At 37.9% G+C, this 12,552-nt stretch overlaps 1 protein-coding gene and 1 pseudogene across 1 annotated transcript; both read left to right on the forward strand.

The window, feature by feature from the left end:
- Window positions 1–3,484: 3,484 nt before the first annotated feature.
- On the forward strand, window positions 3,485–6,349 carry LOC148102334 (uncharacterized). Its single transcript, XM_087842735.1, has 3 exons — window positions 3,485–3,569; window positions 5,592–6,011; window positions 6,096–6,349. The coding sequence occupies exons 1-3, from the start codon at window positions 3,485–3,487 to the stop codon at window positions 6,347–6,349; spliced, it is 759 nt and encodes a 252-aa protein (XP_087698861.1).
- A 2,051-nt stretch (window positions 6,350–8,400) lies between these two features.
- LOC148102335 (uncharacterized) lies at window positions 8,401–9,068 on the forward strand (annotated as a pseudogene).
- The last annotated feature ends 3,484 nt before the right edge of the window (window positions 9,069–12,552 follow it).

Here is a 12,552-nt window from a genome sequence, read left to right on the forward strand (position 1 = left end):
GTATTAATTTAAACACATGAAGCATGGTTGAAAGAACCAGTTCGCAGACTTGAATTAATGTAGCCCACACGCCGAGCTTTAAGCCCAGACGTACAGAGATAGATGAGGGTTTGGGTAGTGCGTGAAGAGCTCAGAAGGAGATTATCTGCCAGTCACATTCGACTGATTTCAGACTGAACTGTTAATGTTTTACACTCAGTTTAGTTGTTATGAAGAGTGAAATTAGCCCCAACATTTTTTAACAGAGCTGTAAGATGATTTCTGATGTAAATTTGAGCTTCTTAACATAAGTGTATAGATGTTGACTCCATTTAGCTCTTATGATGCCTGACAGAGAGCACCCACCTGCCATTCAAAGATGCCATACTTTTAATTATGCATATTCAAGCCCTCACACAATTTAAACAGGTGAGTTAAAAATTTACACAACAAAGCAACATTTTTATACCAGACTTTAAATGTGATTATTTCTGCTCTGTGCGGTTCAGACAGGTTATGGCAGTACACTTGGTTTTGGCGATTCTGTGTTCAGTTTCATTACAAACAAACATGTGTAACATAGTATTGTGGTGTATGTGAATAACAAATCCCAATGCAAAGAAAATAGCACTCAGTGAAAAAGCGCTGCTCTTGTGTAAGATGTGTGTTCAGAACGAGCAGGATCACAGGAGCCGCTTTAAAGCAGGCACAACTTTACCTGGATGATCGTCTTTCTCTGCAGTGCAAACTGTTGCCTGTTGTGATCAAAGGCATCATTTGTGCCAATAATTGAGGAGCTCTTATGCGTATGCACAGTGAGTGTCCAGATTCCTCTGTTAGGTTATTTGGTGGCTTTCTGCACAGTAAAGGTCTTTGAAAGCAGAATTGCCCAATCATCAGCTCCCAGGATGCTGTTCAAGAGGCTGTTTCAAGTGCTCACAGTCTTTTTACTCATGCAGTGTTTGCCAGCGTGTGTATATACTTTTACCCTGTTTCACATTCATATAGTCTTCAGCATGGCCCAGTTGAACCACCTGACCAAATGTCAGTCATTTTCAAGCATCTACTTCCAGCAAGTGTCTCAGAGTTGTTTATATTCAGCTCCTTACTGCCAGTTTTCATTTAGCAAGCCAGCTTCAATGAAATTAGACTAGCAGCATAGGCTTTAAACTCTTGACCTTGCAATCATATGCTGTATATAAAATTGTTGTTTCTACATTAATGTTTCTGCCTCAGAGGGATATCAGATAATGCAAGCAAGCCTGGTTAGCCACAAACTTGATTAGTGTGACCCAGTGGTGATCAGTGCGGACAAGCAAGGCAAGCACTGCTTGTCCAATCAAATCTAAACATCAATGAAAATCAAATGAAGGCGATCCATCTCACCTCACAGGGTGATAAGAGCCATAAGCTTTTCTTATTGGCTGCTATTGCATCCACACTTCAAACTACCGTCTTGTGTCTGCAGTTTGCTATTGTATCAGGAAGCAGCCTCTGATTTCACTGAAATATGGAGCTTCTCTTGATTGCGTTGACACATCCTGAGAGGCTTTATCTGACTGTCACAAATGTATTGTGAATAAAGATCTTGTCTTTGATTAATGGGAGACTTGCATGCTAGACAGGCTACTACTGGCTCTGCCTTCACTGCTCTGAATCAGTTATTCTATTCAATTTTATTTATATAGCGCCAAATCACAACAACAGTCGCATCAAGGTGTTTCATATTGTAAGGTCGACCCTACAATAACACATACAGAGAAAAACCCAACAATCATATGACCCCCTATGAGCAGCACTTTGGCGACAGTGGGAAGGAAAAACTCCCTTTTAACAGGAAGAAACCTCCAGCAGAACCAGGCTCAGGGAGGGGCGGGGCCATCTGCTGTGATTGGTTGGGGTGAGAGAAGGAAGACAGGATAAAGACATGCTGTGGAAGAGAGACAGAGGTTAATAACAGATATGATTCAATACAGAGAGGTCTGTTAACACATAGTGAGTGAAGAAGAAACACCCAGTGCATCATGGGAATCCCCGGCAGCCTACATCTATTGCAGCATAACTAAGGGAGGATTCAGGGTCACCTGGTCCAGCCCTAACTATATGCTTTAGCAAAAGGTTTGAAACCTAATCTTGAAAGTAGAGACAGTGTCTGTCAAAGCAGACAGCAGTACGAGTAAGCTGCTGTAGGAGTTTGGCAAAGAGAAATGTGGCAAAGTCAAGAGACTCTAAGTACAGCTCGGTAAAGAGACTGAGCTGGATAAGCAGCAGACTGAGATAGAAATATGCTAACGAGCAGTGTTGGGTAAGTTACTTTAAAAAAGTAATTAATTACTAATTACTTAATCAATATTGTATTTAAAGTACTTATCTAATTACTGTGTCTGAAAAGTAACTTAATTACTCAATAAGTAATTTAACTAAATACTTCTTAAAATCCCTATAAACCTTGAGTGGACAAACAATAGAAATTAAATTCTTTAAATAATAAATATTTTTTTTAAAGACGGAGCCTCTACAGCAGCAGCAGCATCTCTTCCACAGTGTCGCCTGCAATCATTCTTTAAGCTCACCTTCAGACGCTTTCTGTGCTGCTGAAGTAAAATCAGGTTTTGCTGCTTAGCAGGAGTTGCTGCGGTGATATCCATGGATGATGAACAAGGATCACTCAGAAGTGTTCGTCTATGCTCTGTGTCAGGCGCTTCAGTAGATTACTCCTGCTATTAACAGCAGCCGATAGTTTTTACATATTACTGTAACGTTCTTGTCTGCTTGTTTCAGAAAAGTGAAGAGACGGGAACATGTCCATGTCATAAAACAGCCACTCGCTTCAGCCGAGTCCGACGACTGTGCAGCAAACTGTCGCGCAGCTGCACTACAGCGATGTTAAAGAGCAGAGTTTACTTTTACGTTTAGAAGATAAATGATTGAAATTAAATAATGACATTCAGCGAGTTTAATTATTTTACAATGTAACACAAGGACATTGTAAGTAACTGTAATTAAAATACCTAAAACTGAACAGTAATCAGTTACTCTACTTTTTCAGTGGAAAAGTAATTTAATTACAGCAACGCGTTATTTAGTAACGCGTTAAACTCAACACTGCTAACGAGTGAAGAGAGCATGCTGAGAAGATGGAAGATGTACTCTGAGAAGCTGATGAATGAAGAAAATGAGAGAGGAAAGATGGAGGAAATGAGGACAACTATGAAGAGTGTAAAGAAGGCCGCTGGTCCATATCTCCATACCTGTGGAGATAAGGAGATATCTAAGAGTGAGGGCAGTGGACTGTTGACCTGAATGTTTAACACATTTATTAAAAGTGAGAAGAGAAGTGTACTGGTTCCAGTTTTTAAGAACAAGGGTGATGTGCAGAGCTGCAGTAACTACAGGGGGATAAAACCATGTGATGAGTCATAGTTATGCTGTGGGAAAGGTGACGATTAGTGAGCATCAGTACAGAGGAGGCCAGAAGAAACTGTTTCTCTATGGATCCAGAGAAATGCGTTTGTGCCGAGAGTGGTACTGCATTGAGTCAGGAGTGGCGGCGAAGCATGCGACGGTGGTGCAGAACATGTTTGAGAACAGTGAGAGGTGAGGTTCATGACCTGACCCTGACAATCCAGGACTGTCACACAAGAGAAGGTGAAATGGAAACATAATAACTCAGTTTTAAAAAAAAGACCACATCAAAAGAAAAATTAACAAGAGTGAAATTAAAGCAAACACAGCAAAGCTTCAAGTGTGGTACTGGTGAAATTAAACCAAACACTCTTTCAGATGAACTGGAAAGCAAAGCTTCAACTCATCTGTTTTGTACTGATGATTTTTATATCTGTCATAAAGGTGCTGTGCTCAGTGGTGTCATCTTCTCTGCGCCCTCAAGGGACCATAAGTGGTGCTTTACACTTTAATCTTTTCGAATATCCCAGACAAGATATACTGCGACGAGGTCTTCTTTGTGCTTGATAGCACAGTGATGAATATTTCCTGTAGTTTAAGCAAAGAATTGAGTCGCACATTTTTCAGATCAGTTCCAGTTCAATTCTTAAAGCTTCGTGATTTTGAGGAATGAGCTGCAAAGCTCCATTTCTCTTTGTGTCTGAGTTTCTTAAGAGTCAAAGAACCTTTGATCCCTGAACAGCAGACAGGCTCTAAGTACTCCCACACAAAGGCGCTGTAGAGACATGGCTGCTTTAAAACAGAACCTATACGAGAAGGACGACTTCTGAGGGGCAGCTATGTTTGCAAGGACTAAGTTTAGAAGCTGCAGATTTACAAGTGCAGACAGCTGCAGGCTGAATAATATCAGCCATAGGATTAGTTGAAGGGGATATATCCTAGTCATTCCTGCTCCATATTATTATTATTCTAATACTAGAGTAGCTTTGCATGATTTACTGTTAAAAGTCGCTGTTATTTCACTTTTACTGGGCTTTGGTGCAGCCCTGCAGTTTATCCTTTGGCTGAAATAAGCTGATTAATCATGGTTATTGACATATGTACTACTACTGACAATAGTAGCATTCAAATCTACAGAGGAGGGAAAAGAAGGATAAACGCTCAATTTTTTGTATTTATTTATTATTTCTCCCGATAAATTGAAGCTACAGCAACATAAATGAAGGACTTCTTAAGGTCATGTGACCCAGCCCTATCAGTCTCATGTCTCCAGTGTCCTGAACCCAAGCTGAACATAACATAACAACATAGTTGTGGCTAACATTGAGTTTCAAGGCTCATGTCAAACTCAAACTGTAGTAAATGTTATATAAAAACAGTCAAACATCAGAGGACCCAAATGCAGAGCACAGGCAAGTTAAACAATGAAAAGCAAACTGTTATTGGGTGACCAAAGAATACAATGTACAGAAAATTCAAAGAGTAAAATGAGCAAAAGAAGCCCTTTAACTGAGAGGTTTGTGGGTCCAGATTGTCTGGACCCACAAACCAGACAATCTGACAAAGACAAAGACTGGACTACGTATACACATTAGAGTGTGACTGAGAGGCAGCTGAAACTACAGTGCTTAACAACCAACTTTCATAAAAACAAAAAAACATTATTTTAGAAATCCTTCAAAATCTGTTTAAAACTGAAAAGCAAAAACTAAACCTTAAAGTGAGACATGAGAAAACGAACCTTCACAGTAACACAGAAGCTAAACAAAATCATCACAAAACGCACAGGAAGAAGACAAACTGAAGGACATCCCGGGTACCATGTTGTTGTTGGTTTATCAATTTTTAGCTGAATACAAGTTTCATTTCATTCCTAACTGCAGGAATGTCTTAAAGACATAAAGACCTTGATGGCCACTAACTTTCTGCTTCTTAACTCAGATCAAACTGAGGTCATTGTACTCGGCGCTAAAAAGCTTGATTATATATCATCTTTATTTTCTCATCGTAGATGATCTGTTTATATTATTTGTAGAATTTGTAAATGAGCAGCCAAAATGGTTTTCACATAAGCAGCAAAACGGTTTCTCCCCACAACATGCCTTCATAGGTATATCTAAGCCATATGCTTACCATGTAGACACCTGCTAATGGTTAAGCTTACCTTGTAATTTCTCAAATGTATGTTTTTTGATATGTCCCTTCAGATTTTCCACAACATGACTGTAAGGACGAGGATGGGTTCACAAATCAGCAGGTCTGTAACCAGGAGAAGAACTCCAGTCTACACCAGGAGGATCCGTCACAGATTAAAGAGGAACAGCTGGAACTCCGTACCACTGAAATGGAAAAAACGGTTGTTCTAAAGCAGGAGACTGAAACTTTTGCTGCTCGTGAAGAAAGTGACCACAGTGAACCAGAACCAAGCAGTGACCAGCTCCATTCTCACAAATCTCCTGACACAGATCAGGATGAAATCAAGGATGGTAACTCGCACAGAAATGAGTTGGAGCAAATCGTATCAGGCCTGAGTGTTCAAAATTCCGAGACAGCACATTTATGTAGCACCTGTGGGAAAAGATTTTTTTGGAAGTCAAACTTGACTAGACACATGCGAATTCACACAGGTGAGAAACCATATTCTTGTAGCACCTGTGGGAAAAGATTTCCTACGACGGGTCCGTTGAAGATACACATGCGAATTCACACAGGTGATAAGCCACATTGTTGTTGCACCTGTGGGAAAAGATTTACTCAGAGGGGTCAGTTGAAGATACACATGCGAATTCACACAGGTGAGAAGCCACATTCTTGTAGCACCTGTGGGAAAAGATTTGCTCAGAAGAGTAATTTGAAGACTCACATGCGAATTCACACAGGTGAGAAGCCACATTCTTTTAGCACCTCTGGAAAAGATTCAGGCAGAAGGAAACTTGAAATAACACATGCCAGTTCACAAAAGTGAGAAACCACACTGTTGCAGCACCTGTGTGAAACATTTTAGTTCTCCACTACAGTTGCAAATGCAATTAGGAAAACATGCTACATGCTAAGTTTCATTCTTAGAAAATGGTGATGGTAGAACACATAAACAGTGTTTGGGTCATTGAAAACTGAAAATTTAAAAAGGCTTTCGGAAGCTCAGTTTCTGTTTTGACACATGGACAAGACAGTTTGTCTTGCACCATAAAATGTGTGCACCTTTATCACCTTTTTCTGACATCATTGTTTTATAGTTTATAGGCTTTGTCTTTGCTGAAGTTTCTTCATTTTCTTTGGCATGGCCTTGACAGTGCTTGAGATATTTTTAGTGGCCTGATGTAAAAAGAACTATTTCTCCAAAACACACTTGGTAATATCTGTTGAAAAAACAACTACACGTGTGAGGTAGCCTTTATTGAAATCAGTTTTTTCTCCGAAGTTCACAGTTTGAAGGTGTTTGACGCAGAAGACGGTTGATTAACTTTGCACTGTTTGCTAACTTGTACACTGCCTGAACTCCTATTGGGATTTTTTTTTGGTGGTGGTTTTTTTTTTTTTTTTTTTCTTTAAATGAAATTTATACACTGGATTGACCTCATTGTTTTATTGTTTATGGGCTTTGTCTTTACTGAAGTTTCTTCATTTTCTTTGGAATGGCCTCAACAGTGCTTGAGATATTTTTGGGTCTTGATATAAAGGAACTATTTCTCAGAATCACACTTGGAAATATCAGTTTAAAAAAACTACCCATGTAGTAGTTGGATTGACATTAATGGGAAGTGCTTTTCAGATGGAAAGGGAATATTTTAGGGAATGACAATGTTGACAAGTTGATCCATGTTCCCGTATTGTTTGTGATCCATATTTTAAGCTCATTTATTATTTATATTTATAACATAACTTATGGACTAATGTGTCATTTTAACAGTGTTGTGTTCCATTTTGACATTAAACAAATCCAGTTTAAGATTGTAGATAATTCAGTTTAAAGATAAAATATTTATAATTATATAATAAAGGAGGAGGAGCTGGTGACTCATCTCCCATAAAGGAGCTCAGAAGTTCCCCGGGAGTCTTCATCTTTATTTATCTTTGTTTGCTTTTAGCCTCCATGTGCTCATGTCGAACATACTAGAGAGCTTTTTTTTTTTTTTTTTTATCTTATATGTTCAATAAAAACTGTTGGCATCAAACTTTACATGTCCTGTAAATTTTGTGTTTTGGTTTAAATTGTGTTCCAAAACCCTGAATCAACATCTTTCCAGCCTGTAGAAATTCTGAAAAGCTTTTAAAGTATGCGACTGCACAGTCCTGCTGCTCTTTGAAAAACTAACAGTACTTCCAAATGAGCTGTTAAACAGGGCTTTGTGTGATCTGCCTTTTGGTGAAGCAACTGGCCAGGAAGATTCAACACATTCAAGGGGCTTAATCATACTAAGTTCATTGATTCTCGTCCTCACTTTCCAGGTGCTCAACCGTACTCCATCAATGTCTTTTGAAGTTGTGTGTTTCAGAACAAAAGTGGAGCACATAATAGCAAACACTGAACACACAACTCCCCTGTCTGCTAAGAGCATGTCTTCCTTTTTTATACCACCATCAGTGACATGAAAAAAGATTATTCAAACAAATCTGCAATGGTATTTTCAGATTAACTTAGCCAATTAAACATTACAGTGGATTTAATTAATGCGGTCAACAATTCCTTAGGAGGTACCCAACATGAATTTAAAATAGCATGCAATTTGAGAACACACCCCTCCCTTTCGGAGCTACCGTAACACCAATTTGTATCAAAATCTTTATTAACTTCTTTATTAACCTATTAGGACCTGGCGTCCACATCACATCACATTTTGGGTGTCTAGACCAAAATACAAAACTTTGCTCTTCAAGGGCCTGATATCCACTTCCAAGCACTGTTCTATCAAAAGGCCCAGGATCCTCCAACAGCCACCAGGCCCAGTATCCTCCAGCAGGCACCAACAACTGAGCAGCGTTTTTGGTGAGTCGAAATTAACTACTACTTCAGAAATGGGGCCTAAGAGAACACCAACAGCTGAGGAAATTGAGGACATTAAAAAGTCACTGGACTTTTTAACTGAAGAAACATCAGCTATCAAATTACAACAGAAATATATCCTCGACATTGTCAGGGAGATGAGGTCACTTTGCAATCAGAATGCAGAGAAGGAGAAATGGATTGTCTATCTGGAGAGCAGGGTCACGGACCTGGAGCAATACACGAGAATGAATGATGTGATCATCATAGGGCTAAACATAAAACCTCATATGCTCGGGCCGTGACTGCTGACAGCAAAGAAGAGCATGGAGAACTGGATGTTAGCTCTGCAGAGCAACAGGTGGCTGTTTTTTTGCAGTCAAAAGGGATCGACCTGGACTCTAATAACATTGAGGCATGCCACCTTCTGCCCAGGAGAAACGTTAGTGATAGACCAGCTGTCATCATAAGATTTGTAAACCGGAAACACTGGGATGCACTGCTGAAGCAAGGGAGAAAACTAAAGGGATTGAGCGACTACATGAATGACCATCTAACCAAATACAACGCTGAGATAGCTAAGAAAGCACGGCACCTAAAGAAACCTAAATTCAAAATACCTGGACTCCAAACTGTAAAATATTTATTAAACTCAACGGAACTGGTCATTGAACACATCCAGGATCTGGAAAAATATTAACAAGCCACATGGGCCACAAATGCAAGGAGCTGAAGAGATCTACACTCATCAAACCATGAAGGTAACAACAGAAACTAAAGCACAACATATGAAATTATAGCACAATCGACTAATTTAACATCTGGGAATTATATATAGATTAATTATATAATATACTATTATAATATATAATTATATATAGATTATATATTATATATATATAATTATATATAGAACACCAGGTTCTAACATTGAAATATTTAAGGAGTGGGTAGATAAAACATTTATTAATACAAATCAAAAAGGTATGTTCATTTGTGGGGATTTCAACATAGACCTATTAATTCCAAACAAGCATAGTATGACAGATGAGTTTATTAATACAATGTATAGCATGGTCCAGTGATCACTAAGCCCAGCAGGATTACAGTACAGTCGGCAACCTTAATAGACAATATATTTACTTATGAAATAGAAAACATATCTATAAGCGGTCTCTTAATTAATGAGATTAGTGATCATCTACCTGTTCTTGCAGTGTATGACAGCAATAACAGGAAGGTCAAACAGGAAAATACAACAAAATACAAATGAGTGAGAACAGAGGAGTCCATAAATGCATTTAAAAGTGGTTTGCTTAAGCAAGAATGGGAGATGCTGTATAAGGAAAAAAATATTGATAAAGCGATGTGCCAGGACTTTGCTGTTCTCGCTGGTTCAGATATTTGAAGTTTACACAGCTACATTCTCGCCTGAAAATATGTTAAAAGTTTATTTTACGACCCAGAAAGAGTAATAAGAGTAATATTAAAACTAAGTAGCTGCAGTAGTAGTAGCCATTGTTGCAAACTGGAATTGGCTGGGCCAATCTGGGATATGGTTTTTCAATTTTGTTGTCTGGGTGGAAAATCGGAAGAATCGGAGAATGGTGGCTCAGGGAGATTTTTGGGAGGGGCACTGAAATTCGGGATTCTCCTGGAAAAATCGGGCATGTGGCATGTATGCACAAAAGGATTACAAAATGCATGTAAAAAGAAAAATATCTTAAATAGAGAATTTATAAAGAACAGAAGTATAGAAGCTGAAAATAAATACAAAAAATATAAAAATAAATTAACTAGTGTTTTGAGGTCATGTAAAAAGGAATATCATGAGAAATTATTAAATATGAATAAAAATAACATTAAAGGGATTTGGAAAACATTAAATGCCATCATTAAAAATGGTTCTAGGCAGTTAAATTATCCTTTGTATTTCACTAATAATGATAGAAATATTAGTAACATGAGTGATGTGGTTAATGAGTTCAATAAATTCTTTGTAAGTGTTGGGCTGATAGAATTCCTGATACAAGAAATTGTGCAGAGAAAGAAACTAAACTCATTCAACGTAATCCTCATTCAATGTTTTTAACGGCGGTAGAAGAAAAGAAAATCATTGATATTGTCGGGAAATCACAAACAAAAAATTCTACAGACTTTGATGACATTGATATGGAAATCATTAAGAAAGTTATCGATGGCATCTCCAAACCCTTAACACACATTTGCAATTTGTCTCTACAAACTGGTCAATTCCCAACACAAGTAAAAACAGCGAAAGTAATACCACTGTTTAAAAATGGAGAAAGACACCAATTCACAAATTACAGGCCTGTTTCTCTACTTTCACAATTTTCAAAAATACTGGAAAAAGTTTTCATTAATAGACTTGGCAAATTTATAGATAAATATAAAATAATAATGGACAGTCAGTATGGTTTCAGACCAAACAGGTCAACATCCATGGCATTAATGGAACTTATTGAAAATATCACCAATAATATAGACAATACACAGTTGATGTTTTCATTGACCTAAAAAAAAGCTTTTGACATAATTAATCATGAAATATTACTTGATAAACTGGAGTACTGTGGCATTAGAGGAGTGGTGCTAGAGTGAGTCAGGAGTTATTTGAGAGACAGGCAACAGTTTGTGAAGCTTGGTGAATATCAATCAGAGTGCCTGGACATTGTTTGTGGAGTTCCACAGAGATCAGTATTGGGACCAAAACTGTTTATCCTGTACATCAATGATATATGTAAAACATCTGATATATTACAGTTTATTTTATTTGCAGATGATACAAATATTTTTTGTGCTGGAGAGAATTCACAGCAGCTTTTGGAAATTGTCACACCAGAAATGATTAAACTGAAAACATGGTTTGACAGAAACAAGTTATCACTAAATTTGAATAAAACTACATTTATATTATTTGGACATTGTAAAAAAGATGCTGGAGCAAAATTGTTGATAAATTATGTTGAAGTAGAGCAAGTTTCTTATACAAAATTTCTGGATTTGATAATAGACAACAAAATCTGCTGGAAACCTCACATAAAGCATATACAAGCTAAACTGTCAAGAAACAACTCTGTACTGAGTAAAGCTAAACATTTTTTGCATTTTTCCAAAACTCCGGGTACTTTACTGTTCACTCATACTGCCATATTTGTAATACTGTGTGGAAATCCGGGGAAATACATACAAAACTTCACTTCAACCGTTATGTAAAATTCAGAAAAAAGCTACCAGGACGATTACTAAAGCAGGATTTAGAGATCACACTAACATTATGTTCTTGAAATTAAAAATTCTGAAGTTTATGGATCTTGAAAGACCAATGAAAATCAAACCTTTTTCAGAGTTATCAAACATTATTACATTTATCAGTTATTTATTTGTAAAAAAATGTTTGGAATCGTGTATGATTTTCATTCCACTTCTCACGTGTACACCACTTTGTATTGGTCTTTCACGTGGAATTCCAATAAAACTGATTCATGTTTGTGGCTGTAATGTGACAAAATGTGGAAAAGTTCAAGGGGGCCGAATACTTTTGCAAGCCACTGTATGTCCACTGTGAGCGACCATTTTGCACAGAGGCGGTGGCTTACGACACCAACTGTCGGCCATCTATAATCCAGTTTTTCCCAGACGCCTTAACGCCATCTGACCTCAAGAAATCATATGATAGGGTAGGGCTAGGTAAATCTGGGTCTCTCCACCATTTGACTCTACAACTGAATAAGCTTCTCAGGGGAGAGGTGAAACGTCTTCAAGCAACTTAAGAACAACTTAAGAAGTCCAGACCAGTGGCGGAGCGGGGGGGTGGCTTACTGTGCTTAAGCCCAGGTTGTTTTTTCAGAAGCCCGGGGTCTTTTGGAGTGTAATTTTTTCATAGTTAGATGCCTTGCTGACAACTGTATAAAACAAAAACTACACACAATACTCGAAGCACATAGTGCACACTGTGGGAATTTACGACTGTGCATAAATCCCCCCTAATATTGGTATGATCCGAGCTCAGACACTAAGCGATTCTTGTACTGATATACAAGAATGGACATAAGGGGCTTCTTTCAAAGAAAAAACTCTGGTAGTATTTTATATATTATGCTTTGTATGTTGTTCAGTATATTTCTGTGCAAAACAAGAGGAACTTGAATACACAGCAGTAT

Source organism: Neolamprologus brichardi, chromosome 7, assembly GCF_056152115.1.
Source record: "Neolamprologus brichardi isolate AB-2024 chromosome 7, ASM5615211v1, whole genome shotgun sequence".
Taxonomy (NCBI): Eukaryota; Metazoa; Chordata; class Actinopteri; order Cichliformes; family Cichlidae; genus Neolamprologus; species Neolamprologus brichardi.